We start from the raw sequence: 24,690 nt of genomic DNA on the forward strand, positions 1-24,690 counted from the left end.
TTGATCAACGGAACAGAAGAGAGCCCAGAAACAAATCCACGCCTATACGCTCACTTAATATATGACGAAGGAGGTAAGAATATACAATGGGGTAAAGACAGTCTCTTCAATAATTGGTGTTGGGATAATTGGACAGATACATGCAAAAAAAGAAGCTGGACCATCTTCTTACACCATATACAAGAATAGACTCAAAATGGATTAAAGATTTAAATGTAAGACCCAAAACCATAAAACTTTTAGAAGAAAACATAGGCAGCAAACTCTCTGATATTACTAACAAGAATTTCATTTCAGATATATCTCCTTGGCAAGGGAAACAAAATTAAATATAAACAAATGGGACTACATCAAACTAAAAAGTTTTGTACAGCAAAGGAAACAATCAATAAAACAAAAAGACAACTGCCCGTTTGGGAGAAAATATTTGCTAATGATACATCTGATAAAGTGTTAACATCCAAAATTATAAAGAACTTATATAACTCAACAACAACAAAAAAACAAACAATCCAATTAAAACATGGGCAGAAGACATGAACAGATACTTCTCCAAAGAGGAAATACAAATGACTAACAGATATATGAAAAGATGCTCAAGGTTGGTAATCATCAGAGAAACGCATATTAAAACCACCTGTCAGAATGGCTATCATCAATAAATCAAAAAACAGCAAGCGTTGGCGAGGATGTGGAGAAAAGGGAACCCTCATACATTGTTGGTGGGATTGTAATTGGTACAGCCGCTATGGAAAACAGTATGGATGTTCCTCAAAAAATTAAAAATGGATATACCTTTTGACGCAGCAATTGCACTTCTGAGTATTTATCCAAAGAAAACCAAAACAATAATTCATAAAGATCTATGCACTCCAATATTCATGGCAGCACATTGTACAATAGCCAAGATATAGAAGCAACCTAAATGCCCATCAACAGATGACTGGATAAAGAAATTATGGCTCATATATACAATGGAATATTACTCAGCCATTAAAAACAATGAAATCCTACCATTTGCAACGACATGGATTGACCTAGAGGTTATTATGCTTAGTGAAATAAGTCAGACAGAGAAAGATAGATACCATATGATTTCACTAATATGTGGTATCTAAGGAACAAAAAGAACAAACTAATCAAAAACAGACTCACAAATATAGTGGACAATTTGGTGATAGACAGGGGAGGGGCGTTGGGATGCTGGGAGAATGGGGTGAAAGGTTAAAGAAGTACAAATTAGTAGTTAATAGTTGGGCATGGGGAGCATGGAAAAGGGAATGCAGTTAGCATTAATATGATGGCTAAGTGGAGGGCCAGGGGAGGGAGGGAGCAATAGGAGGGATCATTTTTTGAACATTATAGATGTCTAACCAATGTACTGTATACTTGAAACTAATTTAAATAAATAAATTTATTATAAAAAATAAAAAACAGGATAATAGAGTTCGCTCCGTCCAGAGGATTCCCTGAAACTCCGTCTCCCCCAACTCTTGGACACCTCACAAGCCATATCCAAGTGTATCCTCAGTGAGTCAGGTGCCCCTTGCTGAGCAGTGCCAAGACTCACACTGGTGGCAGCTGGCCGTGGTTTCTGGTGTGGCCTCTTGAGGCAACTATAAGCATAGCATCTGTGGAATGCTTGCTGAATCTTAACACATGGCCCCGGAGGGGCACAGGCTGGGGCTAAATTTGGCCTGCAGCTGAACCCTTCTCAGGACTATGCCACTGGACACGTACTTTGCAAAGCTACACTACTAAGACCATGAGACTTAAGAGTTTTGCTTAGTACATAGAAACAGACACAGAAAGGCAGCCAAAATAGGATGACAAAGAAGCAGAAACCATATGAGAGAACAGAGCAGAGATCCAGAAATAATGGAGTCAAGCAATCTAACAGATGCAGAGTTCAAAACACTGGTTATAAAGATGCTCAATGAACTTAGGGGAAGTGTAGCTCAATTCAGTGAGAACTTTAACGAAGAGATAAAAAACATAAAAATGGAAATGGAAATGATAAAAAGGAACCAGTGAGAAATGAAGAGGAAAACTATATTAAATGAAATCAACAGAGTGAATAAAAAAGAGGATCAAATGACTTATATAGAGGATGGGGAAGACAAGGACACTCAATCAGAATGGCAAGAAAAAAGAAGCCAAGACTATAATAATTTAAGGAGCCTATGGAACACTATTAAATGTAAAAATGTTCGTGTCATAGGGGTACCAGAAGAAAAACAAGACATTGAAGAGCTAGCTAAGAAATAATGATGGAAAACTTCCCTAACCCAGTGAAGGAAATAGACATAAAACCCCAAGAAGCTCAGAGAGTCCCAAAAACCAGGAACCCAAAGATACATTATAATTAAAATGCCAAAGATTAAATAAAAAGGGATAACTTTTAAAGCAGTTAGAGAAAAGCAGTTAGTTACCGACATGGGAGCACCCATAAGACTGGCAGCTGATTTCCTCAAAGAAGTCATGCAGGATAGAAGGGCTTGGCACAAAATATTCAATGTGATGAAACCTAAGGTCTATAATTGAGAATACTTTATCCAGCAAAGCTATCATTTAGAATCAAAGGATAGATAAAGAGCTCCCTCGGACAAAAATAAGCTAAGAGAATTTATCAACACCAAGCCAGTATTACAGGAAACGTTGGAGGGACTTCTTTAAGAAAAAAAAAAAACATGTATCAAAAACAGGAATAATGAATGGTAATAACTACATTCCTATAACCAAGTACTTCAAATGGAAAAGATTTAAGTGCTCCAACCAAAAGACAGAGTGGCTGAATGCATAAGAAAACAAGAATCCTACATGTGCTGTTTATGAGAGACTCACTTCAGATTAAAAGACACACACAGACTAAAAGGAAGAGGATGGAAAAGGATATTGCCTTGATGTACCCAGAAGGTATTGCGCAGAATGAAATGGGTCAGATAAAGACTAACATCACATGATTTCATGTACATATGGAATCTAAGGAAGAAAATAAATGACAACAACAAAAGCAGAAATAAACTCATAAATACAGAAAATATTTTAAGGGCTACTAGATGGGAGGGGAGTTGGCAGGGATGGCAAAAAAAAGGCAAATGGATTAAGAAGTACAAATGGATAGTCGCAGAATAGACATGGAAATGAAGGGTGTAGCATGGGGAACATGGTTAATAATGTGTAATAAATATGTAAGGGAAAGGGGTACTAGGTTTAGTGGGGTGATCGCTTTGCAAGTTATGTGGATCTCTGATCATTATGCTATATAACTGAAACTGTTATGTTATTGTACGCCAATTATAATTGAAAAAAAACTTACTGAATTGTACATGCAAATACAAGCAACTAATTGCCTATTTCACAAAGCCAAAAAAAAAAACATAAAATCTAGATAAAAATTTAAATGTGAGGATGAAACTATAAATGTTCTAGAAAAAAGTCAGAGAAATATTTATATAATTATGATTGGAGAAGACTTATCTAGGCGAGAAACAAATCTTAAAGCCATAAAGAACTGATAGACCTGACTACTTAAAATGCCAATGTTCCTGTACATCAATCTAAAATAACAGATTAAAATTTCTCACTTATCAGGTGGCAAAAAAATTAACAGCCTATGAGGGTAAGATTATGTGAAAATAATCACTTTCATTCAATCTTGGTAAAAGTACAAATAGAAAGATAGTTGTCTATATGTACAAAAAATTTAAATATGCATCATTTTGATCTAATAATTCTATTTCTAGTAATTTATTCCAGAAAAACAGTGTGATTATGAACCAACTGGCTCCAACTGACATAGAACACTCCATCCAACAGCAGCAGAATACACATTCTTCTGAAGTGCACATGGAAATTTCACTAAGACAGACCACATCCTGGGTGATAAACCTTAAATAATTTTTAAAGAATTAAAATCATAGTGGTTTTCTTTGACCACAATGGAATTAAACTAGAAATTGATAACAGAAAACTCCAAACACTTGGAAATTAAACAACAAACTTCTAAATAGTCCAAGGATCAAAGAGGAAGTCTCTCCAAATTTGTGACATGCAGCTAAAGCAGTGCTTAGGGAGAAATTTACAGCATTAAATATTTGTATTAGAAATGAAAAAAGGTCTGAAATCAATAATCTAAGCTTCCACCTTAAGAAACTAGAAAAATAAGAGCAAATTAAACCCAAAGGACGAGGAAACTATAAAAATTAGAGCAGATATCAATAAAACTGGAAACAGAAAAACAACAGAGAAAATGGATAAAACCAAAACCTGGTTCTTTGAAAAAAATAATAAAATCAATAAACTTCTAGAAAGATAATCAACAAAAAATGACACAAAATACCAAATATCAGAAATGAAAGAGTGAATACTACAGAGGATACTATGAACAACTCTATGCATATAAATTCAACAACTTAGATGAAACAGACCAATTCTTTGAAAACCACAAACTACCAAAAGTATCTAAAATGAAATAGATAACTTGAATAATCTTATAACTATTAAATTACATTTTTAGTTAAAATTCTTTGGGGAAAAGGAAAAAACTTCGGACCCAGATGTTTTAACTTGCGAATTCTACCAAACATTTACAGAATAAATAATATCAATTCTACACATCTCTTCCAAGAAACAGGAGGAATACTTTCCAAAATATTTTATGAAGCCAGTATAATTCTCATACCAAAACCAGACAAAGGCAATATGAAATAAAAGTACAGACCAACATCCATCAGAAATATAAATGCAAAAATCCTCAACAAAATATTAGCAAATAAAATCCAGAAATATATAAAAAGAATGATATACGAAGGCCAAGTGGTATTTATACTAAGAATATGAAGCTGCTTCAATATTTGAAAACCAGTCTATGTAACCCACCATATTAACAGTCTAAAGCAAAAAAAATCATATCAATAGAGCAGGAAAAAAGCACTTGACAAAATTCAACATTCATTCACGATAAATATATATCAGCAAACTAGGAATAGAAAGTAACTTTCTCGACCTGATCAAGGGTGTCTATAAAAAATCTACAGCTAAGATCATACTAATGGTGAAAGACTAACTGTTTTCTTCCTAAGATTAGGAATAGGGCAAGGTTGTGCTCTCTTACTGCTCCTATTCAACATAATAATGGAAGTTCTACACAGTGCAACAACACATGCAAATGAAATTAAAAGCATGCAGATTGGAAGGAAGAAATAAAACCATCTCCATTTACAAATGACATAACTGTCTATGTAGATAACAAGAAATCTACAAAAAAACCTAAGAATTAATAAGTGAATTTTAGCAAGGTCACAGACAAGGTCAAAACACAAATATCAATATTTCATACTGGCAATGTAAAAATGGAGATCTAAATCTTAAAAAATACCATTTACAATAGCTCCATGAAAATAAAATTTTCTGCTATAACTTCAACAAAACATGTACAGGATCTGCATGATGAAAAAATAAAAATAAACCTAAATAAATGAAAAACATAATGTTCATAGGTTGGAAGACTCAACATAGAAAATATGTCAGTTCTATATAACTCCACCTATAGATATGTGTTGGGGGTTCCAAGACCACATTCTTAGGAGGACTCACAGGACCCAGCATATAGTCATATGCATGGCTATGATTTATTACAGCAAAATATACAAAGCAAAATCAGCAAAGGGAAAAGAAGCATGGGCAAAGTTTGGTGAAAACCAGAAGCAAGCTTCCAAGAATCCTGTCCCAGTAGAGTCACTCAGAATGCACTTAATTCCCCCAGCAATGAGAAGTGACAATGTGTGTATTTTCTACCAAGGGAGCTCATTAATGACTTGGTGCCTGAGATTTTATTGAGCTGGACATGAAAACGTTCTCTGCTTAGTATGTACCAAAATTTCAGGCTCCCAGAAGGAAAGCAGGTGTTCAGAATAAAATATATTGTTTGCACAAAGAGTTTAGGCACAGTTATCATTAAGGGAGGGTTTTATAGTAGTGTAAAGAACTGTTTATCAGTCAAGTTCCCACATACCAGCCAAGGCCCAACTTTGCAAACAGATCTTTCTAAAGAGAGCACTATTAGGCCCATTATGTTAACTCTTTTCTGCACAAAATGTAACTCAATTCCAATCAAACTCTCAGCAGGTTGTTTTCTTATATATATATACAAACTGATTCAAAAATTTATATACAAAGGCAAAATAATTAGAATACCTAAACTAATCTTGAAAAAAAAAAAAGTTGAAAGAATCATGCCACTGAATTTTAAGACACTATAAAGCTACAGAAATGAGACAGTATGATATTGGCAAAAGGATAGGCACAGAGATCAGTGAAATAGAGTATAAAAATAAGTATAGAAATAAGGCCAATTGATTTCTGGGCAAAGACGCAAAAGAAATTTAGTGGAGAAAGTATATTTTTCCCAAATGGTGTTAGAACAATTGGACATCCATACACAAAAAAATAAAAAATGAACTTTGACCTTAAAATCTTCACACCCTATACAAAACTCAAAATGAATTATAACGTTAAAACTATAAAACTTTTAGATAAAATATAGGAGAAAATATTCATGACCTAATTTTAGGCAAGTATTCCTAGACATGACATTAATAGCACAATCCTTAAAGAAACACTGAAAAACTGGACTTTATCAAAATTAAAAACTTTTCCTCTGTGAAAGACATAGGTAAGAGAATAAAAACGTTACAGACTGGTAGGATATATTTGTAAATCACATACCCAACAAAGAATCTGTATCCAGAATATATAAAGAACTCTCATAACTTGACATAAAAAAAATAAACTACCCAATTTAAAATTGGGCAAAAGACAGACATTTCACCAAAGAGGATATATGGATAACAGAGATGATATTCATTATTAGACTTTGAGGAAATGTAAATTAGAACTATGGTGAGATTCCTCTTATTAGATGGCTAAAATTTTAAAAAAAAAACAACACCACTAATAATACCAGGTTCCAGCAAGGATGCAGAGCAACTAGAACTCTCAGGTGAGAATGTAAGACGGTACAGTCACTCTATGACAGTTTCTCATTAAGTTAAACATATGTTTATCATATGACCCAGCAATCCCACTCCTGGGCATCGATGTTGGAAATAAAAACTTATATTCACAAAAAAACCATTACATGAATGTTTATAGCAATTATTTTCAGAGTCTCAAAAACTGGAAACAACCCAAATGTCCTCCAATGGGTGAATGGTTAAACAAACCATGGTGTACCCATACTATGGAATATTACTCAGCAATCAAAAGGAAAAAAAACCATTGATACACACAACAACTTGGATGAATCATAAGGGAATTATAGTGAGTGATAAAAGCCCCATGGGAGGGGTGTTGCAGGGTTGGGTGAAAGGGAGAAGGGATTTGGAGTGAAAATTGGTAGTTACAAAAGAGTCACGGGGATGTGAAATACAGCATAGGGAATATAGTCAATAATATTGTAATAACTATACATAGTGCCAGGTGGGTACTAGACTAATTAGGGGGATCACTTCATAAATTATATAAATGTCTAATCATTATGCTGTACAACTGAAACTAATATAAAATAATACTTAATGTCAACTGTAACTGAAAAATAAAAAAAATAAAATTTAAATTTAAAAAAGATTACATACTGTATAATTCCATTTATATAACATTCATGAAATTACAAAATTGTAGAGTTGGAGAACAAATTAGGAATTTCCAGGGACAGGAAGGTGAGGGGAGGGAGATAGCTATGGTTATAAAAGGGTAACGTGAGAGATCCTTGTAGTGATGAAACAGTTCTGTATCTTAACTGTCATGGCAATGGTAGTGCTGACAAAATGTACATGTGTGACAAAATTATATAGATTAAATACACACAGACACACACTCAAATAAGTACATATAAAACTGATGAAATTTAAATAAGGTCTGTGGACCTTGATTATGACACTATATTACATTTATACAAAATGTTATCATTGGGAGAAACTAGGTAATGGATACACAGTACCTCTATACTATTTTTGCCACTTCTTATAAATTCATTATTTCACAACGAATGTTAAAATTTCATAGAACTGTATACCAAAATAGTCAATTATGATTCTCTATCAAAAGGTATACATCAGCATACCTTTCATAAAACTCACCTGCAGAGCTTTATAAATATATGTGTGCCTCGGCCGCACTCCCACAATTCTGATTTGATAAGTCTAGAATTTGACTTGGGCATCTGTGATGCTGTGATCTGTGCACTAGACGTGTATCTCTAGTGGATAACCACCAGTTTAAATGTGTGTGTGTGTGTGGGGGTAATATACACACACATTAACAGTGGTTGTGGGATCATAGGTATCATAATTTCTTACTTGCTATAATAAATGTGAATTTTTGTGCAATAAAAACAAAAGCTTTATTTAAAAAAAAGGATTCAGTTTATCATTCCAGCTGGTAGAGACACTTTATCTCTGTTAGCCATTTATTCCCTATCTCTACTCCCAATTCCAATTACCCATGAATTTCATGAGTAGACATTCTCTGTTTTCATCTACATCACTAATAAAACTGTTGATCAGAACAGAGTCCACTAGCAGTCCACTAGAAATCTCCTTCTAGCTTGGTATTGATCAATAATCTTTGGTATCAATTTTATTTAAGAATTCCTCAAATACTACTCTTATCTAATTTACTATTCTTTATCATTTCCATAAGATAAGAGACATTTTCATGTTTTGTTGATGTCCAAATCTACCACATTTACTTGATCTGTCATTCCAAAGTGAGCCTGAACCACTTAAACGATATTAAACTAAATTACCTTTTCTCCCCAATTGCATAGTAACACTCTGCCTGGTATAGACTATGCCTTATATTCCTGTGCAAATTCCATAGCAATTCAATTTCATTCATTCAACAAATATTTATTGACACCCTACTATGTGCCAGGTACTATTCTGGACTATCCTTCCTTAGTGTAAAGTGATAATTAAATATTCATAGCACTATTCCCTCAAAATTTAACCCTGGATGAACAGCTGCCATGTTTGGTGCTACACTGTCCTTTCTATTACCCATCCCACCCAACCTTGAAAGACTGTCACTGACCTTTATCCAAATCACTAAATATACTTTTATAAGATTTTTTTAATGATTAAACTACCATACCATCATTGCCTTTTCTAGAAATAATCTCTCCTTCCACTGGGTTCTTACAGTATCTTATTTATAACATTCTTGTAGTACTTAGTGTATTCTACTTTGTATTATACTTATCTGTCTACATGTCTTATCTCGCCCCTGGATCTTAAGTTCCCTGAGGGCAGGATCCATGGCTTATTCAGCTCTGCAGACCCAGTAAATTTTACCATGTTTAGCACCTGGTGATGCTGAATGAATAATTGATAAAGAGAATAGCAGTTGTCAGATTTACCTGCACCTCCACCAACCAGTCCACAAGAATGACCCTCATGTCACTGCTGATATCAGTCTGCCTGTTCATGTATTTTTCAAGTATGAAATGTTCCTGGTGGAAATAAGAAAGAAATGTTAATAAATTAACTCTTCTTGTAGTTCCAAAATTGTAACTTAGAAAAAAATATTTGCATCTAATATATCAGAAATAAATCATAACAACATAATTCTTCATGGTTCTAATTTTTTTTCAGCTGTTATCTGATAGGGGCAGAATAAAATATCCTTTTCCAGCCAAGTTTCAGTTATCCTTGGGAAACACACATGATATTCAAGTGTCAGGGTGGATACTGAGAAGCTAGGAAGAATACCGATAAGAACACACCTATAACTATAGATGAATACCAAAGAGGTCCTGCCCCTTTTTGGCAATTCAACCTAAAGCACGATACCATGCAATGTAGAGCAGTGCTTCTCAAACTTTAGCATGCATATGTACCACTTGAGGATCTTTAAAATTCACATTCTAATTTAGACGGACTGGGGTGGGGCTAGGTTTCTGCATTCCTAACAAAAACCCAAGTGAAACCTATACTGCTGAGCTAAGGCCCACACCTTTGGTAATAGCAAAGTTTTTTCTTACTTCCTCTAAAGTATATTAGAAAAAATGTGGGCTCTGGAATCAGTTAATCAAATGTCTCTAGAGAAATACGAGATATTCATCCTCCCTCTTATGCATGGCCTGCTAAAATTCTAATTGGCGGATAATCTTGGTCCCATCTGCTCTGTTGAAAGAAACGGAAAAAAAAACTTGGAATCGATGAATATTAGTAGTAAAAGAGATTGGCAGATTTCAAAGGAGGAAGGAAATTTCACCAGGGTGGAGAGCTAAAACAAATGATGTGATTTTACATAGGATGCCAAAAACTTGCATAAAAAGGGAAAACATCTTTCAGAGCAACCAGTCAGAGACTACTTGACCATTTTTGTGTCTGAAACTGTCTCCTCAGCAATTAGAGGCACAGGCTTATGGTCTTCTAGATAATCAGACTTTAGTCCATATCCCAGCTCTACCACATACTAGTTGTATGACTCTGAGCAGTTTCCCCCATCCATAAAAAGGAGATAATAATATCCGCTATAATATCTCCCAATAGATTATTGGGAGACTTAAACAAGATAATGTCTATAAATCCCTTGGTATAATGTTTAACTCACAGTAAGCTACCAGCAGATGTCAGTTGTTTCTCCCCTTTCAACTTGCATTTGAAGGATGAAGTGATAAGAAAATGAGAACTAGAAATCACTGCCCGCTCCCAGTCACCTACTCACCTCTCTCTCCTTCATGTAACTGAAGATATCCTTGGCATATATTGAGTTGAAAAGTGGATTACTGTGGTTGTTGTCAATCCATTCCAGTGGGGTTATCTGCTTGGAAATCACCAGAAGAATATATTAGGAAGAGAAACATTCCAAAGAAGGCTTAGTACATACACATAAAGGATAATTCCTTTCCTCCCACTGTCATCTGCCAAGTTTCCTCAAGCCTCATATATCCTTGGTCATAATAGAGCACCCCCAAGCTCTGCAATCATACTGCTAAGTGACCAAGAAATGCTTAGTCTTCCTTGTACATGCCTGCTCTGCCCTAGGAATCAGGCACCATTTTTACAGGAAAGCACAAGACTCTCCAACAAAGACACTATTATTTTACTGTTTCAGTTTGTGTCACCTGTCTTCTTAGGTTCCTTATTTTATCCCATTGCTTTGATCTGGCCCAACTGAATTCATCTTCTTGGTAGCCTTTTCCTTCCTTCTACACTTTTACCCAGGTTGTTTTGTCTACAAGAGTGGTATTTCTCTTCCTGCTTCCCTTCATCCTTTCAATTTACAACTTGAAGACCATCTTCCTTGGGAGAGGCCTCTGTGAATTTTATCCAGCTTTGACCGAAGCCCACTGTAATGCAGATTGCAATTACTAAGAAAGGCAATTTCCTGAAAGAAGTAAACACTACTACAAAGCCCAAATACATACATACACACACACACAGTATTCCAAACCCTTGTGGGTATTCCTGAAATAATACTTTCTAATTGCTTGGGTGAATCACTATACCACTCAGGAAGTCAAGAGATTCTACAAGGCCACTTGATTTACTATAATTATTATATACAACTCAATTGGTTTGGGGAAAAATAATCTCTTTGCTAGCAGCCACATCCAGGAAAACAAAAAAAACACTTCATCTAATTTAAGAAGAGTAGAATACCTCATTCTGTGATCTTTTGTCCCAAGATGAGAAAGGTCTATTGGAAATGAACTCACAAGCATTGGACTTGCTTGTGGTACTAAACTTGCTCACACTGGACATGGTAGCAGTGCTGGACATGCCTGTTCTGGATTCAGTGGTAGTATTGAACATATGTGGGCTGTTCTCAACTTGTAGGATCGAGAAATCTTTAAGAAAAGTGTCTTCCTTGTGGGTGAGGACCTCTTGCAAGGCCAACGGCTTCTCATAGGACAACTCCTGCCCAGTGGTTGGTTTCTCATTCAGGGAGAATATCTCCTTGAAATGGAATGCCTCACTGATGGTAAACTGCCCCTGAAAGGCTAATGGCTCCTTGAAGAGAGCCTCTTTCTCACTGTTGGGATTCTCCTGCAAGGTCAGTGGCTGCTTAATAAGGGACTCCTTCTCATCGGTGGTGTTTTTTTGCAAAGCCAACTGCTCATTAAAGAAGAATACCTCTCCTTGAACAGTAGGCTTCTTCTTTAAAGATGATTGGCTCTCTATGCTTGTTGTTGCCTCAGTGGAGAGTTTCTTCTTCAGAACCAATGGTTTCTTGAAAAGAGATTCCTTTTCAGTGGTGCTTTTCTCCTGCAAAGTCAACAGCTTCTTCCAGGACTTCTCTTTAGTATTAATTTCATTCTGCAAGTTCAAGGACTTCCAGAAAAGCAACTTATCTTTGTTGGTAGGTTTAACATGCAATGAAAATGGCTCCTGAAAGAGGAATCCCCCCTCAGTGGTAGGCTTCTCCTCCATTTGTTCCTTAACATATGATTCCTCATCAATGGTGGTCTTTTCCTGAAAGGCTAATGATTTCTTTGCAAGGGATAACTCCTGCGGAGTGGTGTGCTTCCTTTTCAATACAGATGGATCCTGGAAGAAGAACTCCTCATCAGTTGTAGGCTTTTGCTCAAAGGGCAACAGCTTCTTAAAGAGTGACTCATCTTCAGAGGTAGTCCTCTTTAAGACTAACATCTTCCCCTGAGTGATTTGCTTCTTCTTTAAAGATAATGATGTCTTAGCATGGACTGCCTCCCCAGTTAAAGACTTCTCCCTAAATGACACCAGCTCCATTGAAAAGGAATCTTTATTCTTGCCAATCATATTCTGCAAGTCTACCAGTTCTCGGCAGATGGGCATCATCATTTGAATGGCGTACTTTTTCTTTAAAGATAATGGCTCCTTGGTAGAGACTGCCTCATTTGTGGTATGTTTCTTCCTAAAGGAAAATGGCTCCATAAAAAATTCATCTTTACTGTGACTATTCTCTTGCAATGCCCATGACTTCTTCAAGAAGGCCACCTCCCTCTGAGTGGTGTGCTTCTCTTGCAACACAGATGATTCCTTAAAGAGGGATTCCTCCTCAGTGGTAAGCTCCTTTTTAAAGGGCAATATTTTCTTAATGAGTGCCTTCTCTTCAGAAATGGTCTGTAATACTAATGGCTTCTTCAAGCAGGACATCTTACTTTGAGTAGTACATTTCTTCTTTAAAAATACTAGCTTCTTGGTGTCAGTTGCCTGCTCAATGGTACTCTTCTTAAAAACCAAAGGCTCCATTAAAAGTGACTCCTTCTCAGTTGGAGTCTTTTGCAAGGCCAAGGGATTCTTCAAGATGGATACCTTCCCCTGAGTGGTATGCTTTTCTTGCAACGGAGATGGCTCTTGGAAAAGGGACTCCTCAGTGCTAGGCTTCTCTTTAAAGGACAGTAGTTCCTTAATGAGTGACTTCTCTCCAGAAGTGGTCTTCTGCAATACTAGTGGCTTCTTCTTATGGGACATCTCCCCCTGAGTGGTACACTTCTTCTTTAAAGTTAATAGCCTCTTGGTGGAGGTTGCCTCCTCAGTTTTAGGCTTATTTGTAAAATTCATGGGCTCCATAAAGAAGGAATCCTCTTCAACAGTAATGTCCTGCAAGGCCAACTCCTCCCCGCAGAAGGACTGCTTCCCCTGATATGCACACATCTTGTTTAAGGAAAATGCCCTCTCAGTGATGGCTGCCTCTTCGGTTTTATGCTTTTTCACAAAAGTCATTGGCTCTACAACAGACTTATCACCACTGTCAGTCTCCTCCTGTAAGGATAGTGGCTTCTCCAATAGGGCCATCTCTCCCTGATTTGTGTGCTTCTTTAATGATAATGACCTCTTGATGAGGATTATGTCCCTATTAGTGGGTTGCTCTTTTAAAACTAATGGCTTTTTGAAAAGAGATGCCTCCTCAGTAGTGAGTGTTTGGGAGGTGGTAGAGTTCTCCAGAATGAGTTTATCCACAATGTTTGATATCATGGTGGTAGAGATTGCTACTGGTAAGGGTTCCAGTTTATACCTATAAAGGAAACAATGTCTGGGTTAAAAAAAAATGTAGTTCCTAGAATCCTCACCTACCACCTCATTTTGTTGCTATATTTACTAAAGGTATGGAAGGGGAAAGGACTTCAATTCTAAAAGACAGATTAGAAGGTAAAAATCAATGGGTACCTAGTGAGTCAACTAAGTAGCACAGTGTATAGTTTCTATGGCCTAGGTCCCTACACTTTCCTAAAAAATTTCCCCTGAAATCAATGTTATACTTTCTCATATATGATTTATTATATTTATTTATATATAAAAGCTTTCATTATAATACCATTACATGAGTTATCTACTTATATATCAGTCTCCTTCACTAGCTACATTCATTTGTCCTTGTCTATCGGCACCAGGCAGCTGGTAAAGTGCAGGTTGAAATTAATATTGTTTGAAGGCTTATGGGAGATGATTATAAGAGAGGCGCATATAAGAGGCTTATGAAGGCTTATAAGAGAAAGGTGGACTGGTACTTAACATTGGTGGTATCTAACCATATTTCTTTTATCCTAGGCTATTTCACAAGATATTTTCCCAGTGGGCATAATAAAAACACCAAAATAGACATTTGTTCACGTGTGTCAGATGCAAAGCTTTGTTCTGAATAGGATTTCATGTCCAATCAGAGTGACTAACCTAGTGTGACCAAATCACTGGATGACTAGAAATCAGAATAGGAAGAGAGAGAATTGAAGGCAAATACAGTCATCAGTCTGAATAAGAGTAAGTGCCTCCAAAAGACTAGATATCATGATTTCATTTATCCAAAACATTCAGAATAGACATATCCATAGAGATAAAGCCATAACTGAAAGTAGATTGATGGTTGCCTGGAGCTGGAAAGGGGCGGGATCTGGGAAGGGAAAAGTAGAAAGGGAGACTGGGAAAGGGAAGGGGCTGCTAATGGGTACAAGTTTCTTTGGACGATGTTGGAAAAGTCCTAAAATTAGATAGTGGTGATGGCTGTACAACTCTATGAATATAATAAAAACAACCAATGAAATATTTTTTTAAAAAGGAAGTGCTAGCTAGCTTATTATAAATGGTCAAGCTGATTCTAAAATTTATATGTAATTGCAAGGAACCCAGGATAGCCAAAACAATATTGAAAAAAAGGAACGAAGTTGGAAGAGTCATACTTCTCAATTTCAAAATGCTCTACGGAGCAACAATAATCAAGATAGTCACAGTACTGGCATAATGATAGATATGTAGATCAAATGGAATAAAATTGAGAGTTCAGAATAAACACTTATATTCATGGTCAACTGATTTTTCAACAAGGGTGCCAAAATAATTAAGTGGAGAAAGATTAGTCTTTCTAAGAAATGGTGCTGGGACAACTGGATATCTATATGCAAACAATAAAGTTAGACACCTAACATGCACCACCAACAAAAATTAACTCAAAAATCTAAGTTAAGAACTAAGACTTTAAAACTCTGAAAAGAAAAATCTTAAAAGTAAATCTTGGTAACCTTGGATTTGGCAATGCTTTCTTAGATATGACACCAAAAGCATAAGCAGCAAAAGAAAAAATACATTGGATTCTTCAAACTCCAAAACATTTGTACCTCAAAGGACACCAACTCTTTCTGCTGAGTACTTAGCAAAGTGTCCTGGCGTGTTAATTTTCTGGAGTTCCCCAAGGTTTTTCCCTTACCCTTAGAAACCCATGCTTAGGCCCCTGCTACAGCTATCTATCTAACCTATTCTGTTCTTCCCTAAAGAACTAATTCTCACTGGAATGAGGAGAAGATATAGAAAGGCCCCACTCCACTCTAATTCTTCTTCCAATAAAAGCTTTCCTAGAGATAAATCCTTTTTCCAATCTTAGATGAGAATACTCTTATCTACTTGCAGAACCTATGAACAGTTCCCTGTAACAGCTGGAAAACACATGTTTTTGGCCTAGGGAGACAGTAATCTCTCTCCAGTAACAGGAGACAACCTCCCCTAAAGCTTCTAATAGATATGCAGACTGGCAAGCTATCAACCAGCTGCTGAGAATCCTCTGAAAAGTTGCCCCCACACTCCCAAGTACAGATAGCTCAAACAGGGACTGAATTACTAAAAGATAAAAAAAGATGAGCGCAAGATCTTTTGGCAAATTGTACAATGGCAACAGCTCTTTCAATATGCATACGCACCAAGGAAAGAGAGAGCGAAGATGCCCCATAACACTTTAACAACCACACCAGGGTTAATGTAATAATCACCACCATGGCTCATTAAACATGTTCTCAATGGGGGCAAAAGGGGATCAAAATGATGTCACACACTCTCCTGTACCATCTAAAATAATGCCATCTGTGACCCCTCTTACTCACTTTTTTATATTCATCTCATTGTTTTCAGTCAAGCCAAGAGCAGTTGTGTTCCTGTTTATCTTCTTGGAAACATCTTTAACAAATTCCTTATTGGCTTCTTTCTTGAACTGGGCAGGCTGACTTTCAGAAGCCTGCAAAAAATAGGGGGGAGAAGGAAGCAAAGAAACGGAGAGAAGCACAAATCACTCCATAGGTGGCTTTTATAGGAAAGTCCTGATCCATAGCCCCACCCTGGACACCTTGTTTGGGTGTTCCCAGGAACAATAATCAAAACATCTCACAACCAGTATAGCGCTGGTGTGGACTAATCACAGTAGAAGCTAGAGGTACAGTAGGACTGGTAAATATTAGTTAAAAAGCAGCCCTAAGTGATTCTAAGACACATAGGACATAGCTCTGATCTCCACATCAGGCATACTGACTGGCAGACTTACAAAAGGATGTTTTGCTAACATCACATTCCACTTTGACACCATAAAATTTTCAAAAGGGAAAAAAAGGCCATATAACTAGCTTTACTGTCTAGTTATACCAAGATCAGCAAGCTTTTCAGGGTAGACCTCTAACACAACACTAACTGTGATACATCTATCCCATCTCATTGAAGAGATATTTATTTAACATGATGCTCTGGGGAGCTCCACCACAAACTCTAATCATGACTAATTCTATTAAACAGTAGGAGAGATCATGGGACTATGAATAATATCAGTAAAAATAAACTTAAAAGTTAAACCTTTAAAAAGAAACAAACTGAACCTAATTATATTCCAAATAAATACCATAACCACACTAAAAAAAAAAATACAAGACAAGAAACAACTAACCTAAGAAAACACAGTGTTAGACTATATACCCTCAAAATATATACCTTCAATCAGGATGGGTTTGTGGGGTGGCAGAGAATATTGCAAATAAATCTGGAACTGTTTTTAGTAGGTTTGTTTATTATGATGGTATGGACGAAGTAATCCTGAAATTCTTTTAGATGTATTACAGTATTGAGTAAATGTGTTGATGTCCTTGGGAACCAGGATTCTCATCATAGAAGAAGGAACATACAAATGTGGATCAAGAAATACATGAAAGAATCCTGTTCATTGGAATGAGAGGTGTGTGAACTCATGATTTTTAAGTAGGTATAAGTATATATACATCTACGTATATAGGTATATGTATGTGTATCTGTGTATAGATATATGTATATGTATGGTTAAGTATATATATGTGTGTATCCGCGTATACATGCAGATATTTCCTAGCTCTGTCTGCTGAAAGGGCATAAAAAGCAGACACTGCAGTAGCATGCCCAGCAATGAGATCTTGGTCTCTGATACCCTTCCAGGACTGCAATAAAACAGGTACAATATGAATCTGGAACATCCTGCTAAGCTATAAAGAAACTGCTCAAAAAATTATGACAGTATGTCACAAAGAGCATATGTCACAATTATGAGAGTATGTCACAGCAGTCAGATTGAAGTGGACCCTACTGGCCAAATCTGGGATGGTTTAAAAACCAAAATAATTAAGTACAGTATTGAACAAAAAACCACTGAAAAAAATAGGAATTCATAAGTCCATACCAATAATAAATAAACAGGGAAGAAGGGAAGCCTCATGCTTGTAGTAGAATGCCAAGATCAGATTGGTAAATGGGGAGCAAGTGCTAGAATTGGGAAAATCAACATAAAGAATGGTTTAGGCAAAAATCATCAATGGATGATAAATCTAGGGGACATTTTGATGAAGAGCAGATTATTTGCAGATTCTTAAGAATATGTCCCACAGACTGCTTATTAGTTGCAAGAGGAAAAAAGTAATAATTATATAGTGGAGAAATGAAACAACATCTTAACAGTGATCAAAATTAACATTATCAATGAGGGATAGATGGACATTGTGTGCCTCCAGATATGATACCCTAAGAAGGACAGAACATCATCTACACAGTATTCCAGCCAAGAATGTATAACATCAATCTAATCACAGGGAAACATCAGACAAACACAAAATAAGGAATGTCCTGTTTTTAAAAGGAGGTGTTGGGTGGGACTGTATTCTTCAAAAAGGGTAATGTCATTTAAAAAAAAAAAAGAGAGGCTATGGAAATGTTTCAGATCAAAAGAAGCTAGAGACATGCCAAGTAAATGACCCTAGGCTGAATTATTTACTGGAGGGGAAAAATGCTTTTAACATTGACCTTATAAGGTCAACTGAAAAACTTGCAATATGGATGATAGATTACATAAAAATACTGTATCAATGTAATTTTATAAGGTTGTTAATTGTACTGTGGTTACATAAGACAATTTCTCTGAGGAAATATACACTGAAGTACTTAGGAGTAAAGAGCAATGATGTATATATAAGCAAATGGGATAAAATGTTAACAATAGATGACTCTAGGTAAAGAGTATGTGTGTGTTCTTTGTACTACTTTTTTATTTTTGCAACTTTTTGTAAATTTGAAATTATTTCCCAATGAAATGTAAAAAAGTGATGCCTTTGTATCATTAGATCATAATAAGCAACTACAATCCAATAGGGAATTCTTTCTTAAGCCCTCATCTCCGTTCTTCAAAGAGTTTGGCATAGTTCTCATTTTAACTTCACCTAAAGTTTTACAAACTCTCTATATGTGCAATTGAGATTCAGAATTAGAAAAGAAGTGCATTATTGGCAAGGGAGAAGTGGAGACCCAAACCCCCAGGGTGAAACTCTGTACTTGCCATATATGAAGGTTCAAAGCACTAATATTTTCAGATCTAAGCTCAAGGGGACTTTTATCTGTACTTCTCCATAATTCTTTCACCAAGAAATAGGAAAATAGAGATTAAAATCCTACTGACACAAAATCACTTAGGTAAACATGAATATGGACCTTATCTCCTTGTCTAGTGGCTCACAACCAGCTCTTCTATTTCAAAAGTCTTTCCCATGCTGGAATGATAAAGGAGAAGGAAATAAAAACACTCAAAGCAGATTAAATCATTAAAATGGATCAACTCTTTTGGCAGGCCAGAACCTCACTGTGGTAAATGTTAAGGAGAAGATAGATATGGGGACATAGATTTATCGACAGGAAGAAGAAAATCATCATATAGGGAATTACCAAAATTCAAAGAGAAAGGAGCCATAAACCATGAAATAGATAAGCTCAGACATCTGAAAATGCCCAATCCTAGGAATGGCTTAGGTACATTGTAATGACGGAACTTTCTCCGGAAAGCACCAAAACCCATTCATGGTGACCAAAGTGAATCTTCAGAACTGGAATGCAAAACAAAAATGGGCTTTCTGAGATTCTAAAAAGCTATGCAGAGGCAAAGATACTGCTGAGGAATGCCTTGCTAATCCTATCCCTACACTGGATGAGGATGTGGCCTAGCAGACGTTGAATTCAGTTGGAGAATCAGGAGGGTCCTTAATATCTGCATGTACTTCCTTTTAGTTTATTTGTGTTTGTTATTTATAAATGGCCATACAAACTTCATGAAAAAAGGGACTGAGATATAGTAAGAAAGTTTTTCACATGCTGTGAAACCTTGCTTTGCACAGTGTCACCACACTTCCATCAAGTATTCTGCAAGCCAAGGGAAGCCACATCAAGATGGGCTGCATCTGGTCCTGATTTTCATGGCTACCTTATTTTAGATCCATGGATAAATAAGTCAGCAAATGAACCTAACCCTACAGGTCTATGTGGGAGGAGTCTATTTCAATCAATCTATAATAAATCTGAAATTCTGCAGAAAGCTGTAACCTAATCAAATATGTTGTGATCTCCATGAGGAAGAGACCGTATTAGCACAAAGGTGGTCACATAGCATCTAAAGAGCAGAGATTCAAAGTAGAGAACTTTGCTTATCTAATCTTGCCCAAGGGGATAAAATATTATCTAGTAGATACAAGTATTCTGGTAGCCACAGAAGGACACTCGATTATGGAAGACAGGAATAGTTCACCAGGGTCCTCTGTATCCTAGATAAAACAGACTTCAAAACCAACATTGGGCAAGTCCTAATTTGTAGAGGTAATTATAGTATCTACTTCATAGGCTTATATGAGGACTGAATTGATACAGGAAAAAGTACTTAGAATAGTGCCTAGCAGATGGAAAGCACTCAGTAGGCATCAGTTATTATTTTCTAAGACTAAAGATTACCTTTGGACCAATTCTATATTCAATTAGTAACATTCTATCTATTAATTCTGGTGTTTGCTGGTACTTTAATAATACCAAAAGGGAGGAAGTGAACTCAAGAATTCTAGACAAAATCAAATTTCTAGATCTCTATAGTTGAAGACCAGATCATGGAACTATGGTGCTCAATGGTTCTGTACGTTAGGGGGCATTTCTGATTGTCACTATGACTGGGATGCTACTGGAACTTAATGCCTTGGGGCCAGGGATGCCCAAAATGCCCATAGTGCTTGAAATGATCAACACTGCCCTAGACTATTATGAATCCACCAAAGTACTTACCTCCAAGGCCTAGGCAGCCAGCTGACCCACCTCTGGATTTTATCTAAATGCAAGATCCCATAGCTCTCATATTTATCTTCAATTTCATATCTGATAATCATTCTGTCTGCTGCTTCTAGAGAACTCCACTAATATAGATGATATGTGCCAGCAGAACAGCCCCTGCAGTTTCTGAAACTGGGTCATTGATTCCAAACAAAATCAGCTCTCAATATTCCAGAGAGGGTCAGAATCTGGTAAACTGGAAAGGTCCTTCAAGGAAGAGGTTGTCTAAATCAATACCACAGCAGAGGACTCGACTAGCATACTCACATTGGTGAGATCTTCCAGAGCTGACCTTTTTTTGAGTGGCCGCTGAGGTGAAGATGGAGTAATCTTTGCTTGGTAATTCTCCCCTCTCTAAAAATGTAACAGAGGTAAATTAGTATATCCAATTGTGAACAGTCTTTTCAGGGACTTTGGGTCATCTTTGGGGATCAGGGGGAAACTCTAGAATTTCCAAGTAACTGCAGATGCATCTAATAAACCCCAATAAACTACAACAAAAGGAAATTTTAGCACTCAGTGCTGCTTAGAGAGTCCCTAAAGGAGGTAATCATTGATGGTGGGGACAAGGCTGTCAGGAGACAAGATGAACTTCAGTGTAACTCTCAGAATGAGCAAAATAGCTTCATGAAGCTAATGTTCTCTTTTACTTCTCTCATACTTACGGTTATCCTATCCAAGATTAACAACCACAACTGCTACCCGCCACTCCCAGTCATTCCTTTAATATGAATGCTCTCAAGTAAATCAGTTCAATAATTTAACAAATATTTAAGTGTATCTTATGTTAAGTAGTTGATTTAAGACATTCCCAATAAGGACAATAACACACATACCTAGATATTGGTCCAAGATCAGCTCCTTACCAGTTGTTGACCTTGGACAAGTCACTTAATACCTCAGCCTCAATTTTCTTATCAGTAATATTGGAATGATAATCTACTTTATTTGGGGATCAAATAAGAGAACATGTTTTTTAAAAAGTCTGTATAAACTACAAATGAACAGAAATCATATTTTAAAAGTATATATTCCAATATGATTTTAAAACTCAAAGAGAAATTTTTGTATTTTAAGAAAGGAGTTTGGTAATCCATATTAATCCCTACATTTTAGTGTATTCAAAGGAGGGATGACAGAAGGGAGGAGAGGTGAATATTTTGGAGGAAGAGGGGGAACTTTCTTTCTGGGTATTGTTTATCTGTGCATGTCTTACCTCACTCCCAAATAAGTAAGACCGTCTATGGGAGTAAAGGTTAGAGTAAACCACATTTTAGGTCTCTCTTACTCCTTAACAGTTTTTATTTGGCGAAAGTCTCTTAAGTCTCAGATTTCCCCTACAAAATGAAAATAAACCCTGCCCTATCTATATCAAAGAGTTATAATGTGAAGCAAAACATTGGAGTCAGACCATTTATTTGCTCTGTTCTCCATATACACCATGAACAGTTAGTACATGACACAGTAAATGATCAGAAATTTAGAGAATTGGATTCATAATACAACAGACCAATCTAGCACAGTAGAGTAATCCTAAAAGAGCTGAGAATTATTTCTGTTTTTGAATTAAGCTAAAAAAATAAGTAAACTATTAGCCTTTTACATAGTTCATGATAAATAATCCTCATGGAAATAATTAACAAAAACTAAAATATTATTTTCTCAGAAATTAGCTAAGAAATAAACTGTCAATCTGTTATCTAATTTCTACTTAATACTGGTAGAAATAATAAGCTCCAAATAAAATTCACAGGTGAAGCTGAACTCAAAAAAAATTTAGATTTATAGAATGTGCCCCCGAGAAAGTTGGATTTTGAAAAATAACTACCACAAAAGAAAACCTATAATGACAGAACACTAATCAGAATATTTGATATTGACAAAAATCTGATCACTGTATCAGGTCTTTCTTGCCAATTTATATAGGAAAAAAAACATTTGGTCCCTCCATGAAAATCGTTTTAGTAAAACAAAAATGAAAATGATTAGAAAATGTACTGAGAGGAAGCCAATCAACGAAATTAAATAGACCTAATGATGTTTGTTCTAGGAAATACTCTCTTAATGACAATTCATTAGTATTAATAAAATTCTAATTAAAATACATATGATGATGAATGAACATAGTACATCCCAGGATCAAAATGACTATGTCAAACTATCCAAAAGGTCAAAATAGCAGAGTCAAAATGGACCCGTTCTTCAAATTAAATGGCTTTAAAAGCACGATAATACATCTGTTGACCTAATCTTCATACTCTCCCCAGGATGCATTAAGCAGTCTCCTGGCAAGGTGCTTTGAGCATCTTAGAGAAAGTACGAGTACAGATGTGATCATTAACAAGAGCTGAGTACTTTTTGCTTTTGAAGATTGTGGAGGGTGGTTTTCATTTCAGCCATATGTTTATGGGAAAGAAAAGTTCACACTTTCTCCTCCAAGTTCTAATTTGCTGGTGTCCAACTGTAAGAGTTCCCACCCCTTCCCTCCTTCTCAAATTAAACCACACAAATTCTCAGAGATTTAGGGGTGGGGATAGGAACAGAACCAACACAGGAAGAGGCTACTCGAGATGCTGTTGGGAGACAGCTTGCTCTAACCTTTTCAGATTGGTCATGATCATTGAACACAATTTTGCTAGACTGAGATTTCTTAGTCTCTTGTTTGAAGCTTTGGGGTGGTAGTGGCAGTGACATCTCTTATAGATTCAGCAGTGTCTATCCAAGGCAGAGCTGCAATCAGAAAGGGACTCTTTAAAACACCATTCACCAGAAACATCACAGAATTCTCTGGAAACTCTTGAAAAGACCCACTCTCTCTACAGCATCCCTAGGAGAAAACAGACTTTGAGTTAGGCAGATCTGGATTCAAATCTTGGTTCTACCGCAATTAATCTTGGGCAAGTGACTGAAACCCCCTGGGCTCCAGTTACCACATCTATAAAATGGAGATAAGTATACCTACCTCTGTAGAGCACTTTTCAAATTAAATGAGATACTCTATGTTAAAAGCCCAGCACAATGCCTGCCAACTTCTGTGGATAATGAAACTATGGCTTAGCCCCTACTTTAGGCTCAGGATAATTGGGAACAATTTACGTGAGAGTTTTACACTTATATGTGGGATATAAACCTAAAATCAACAATCAAACAGGACAAACAGAGACTCATGGACATGGACAATAGACTAGTGGTTACCAGAGTGTGGGGGGAGGGAGCAGGGGCGAGGTAGATGGGGTAAAAGGGGTCAAATATGTGATGACAGAAAGAAATCTAATTATGGGCAGTGAACACGCAATGTGATATATAATGCCTTACTGTTGAATTGTACACCGGAAACTTAATGGATTTCATTAGCCAATGTCACCATAACAAAAATTAAAAAAAAAAAGCAAGAAAGAAACTAATCAAGAATATGACAGATCATATAGTATGCAGGCTAGTTGGTAGGAGTAATGTTCTTTAAAAGGTATGGGGTCCTGGCCACAGCGATTATAATGATGCTACAGAGAAGATACAAGAATGCACTGCACACATACGTGTACACAATACGCCAGAGAGAATATGAAGGCATCATTCAGTCAGAGAAACTGTAGTCCACTTCTAGACACCTGTTAGGGAAAGAATTCAAAATATGAGATAACAGCAGAAGGAACTAACTTATTGAAAATCAGTGGACATAAAAATTTAACGGTCATTACAACCTTTGGGAGAATCCTACCTTTGGTACAGGATCTCATTCTAAATTTCTTAAGATTCTTTTAGCTTGTGAGTCCTCAGTAGTTAGGATACACTTATA

At 36.3% G+C, this 24,690-nt stretch overlaps 1 protein-coding gene across 6 annotated transcripts in view; it reads right to left on the reverse strand.

The window, feature by feature from the left end:
• Positions 1-24,690, reverse strand: part of CCNB3 (cyclin B3) — a 64,750-nt gene that overhangs the window by 28,068 nt on the left and 11,992 nt on the right. For 3 of the 6 annotated variants that reach the window (XM_023526490.1, XM_023526492.1, XM_023526491.1), the window contains exons 2-7: positions 23,493-23,624; positions 21,162-21,248; positions 16,361-16,491; positions 11,673-14,010; positions 10,735-10,833; positions 9,422-9,514 (exon numbers count right to left, since the gene is read on the reverse strand). In XM_023526490.1, coding sequence (XP_023382258.1) covers positions 9,422-9,514; positions 10,735-10,833; positions 11,673-14,010; positions 16,361-16,491; positions 21,162-21,248; positions 23,493-23,588 — 2,844 coding nt within the window. In that variant the 5' untranslated portion in view covers positions 23,589-23,624. The remainder of the gene's footprint in view (positions 1-9,421; positions 9,515-10,734; positions 10,834-11,672; positions 14,011-16,360; positions 16,492-21,161; positions 21,249-23,492; positions 23,625-24,690) is intronic. The other 3 variants (XM_023526494.1, XM_023526493.1, XM_011386165.2) reach the window with 3 other exon arrangements.

The sequence above is a fragment of the Pteropus vampyrus genome, unplaced genomic scaffold (genome assembly GCF_000151845.1).
Source record: "Pteropus vampyrus isolate Shadow unplaced genomic scaffold, Pvam_2.0 Scaffold970, whole genome shotgun sequence".
Classification (NCBI taxonomy): Eukaryota; Metazoa; Chordata; class Mammalia; order Chiroptera; family Pteropodidae; genus Pteropus; species Pteropus vampyrus.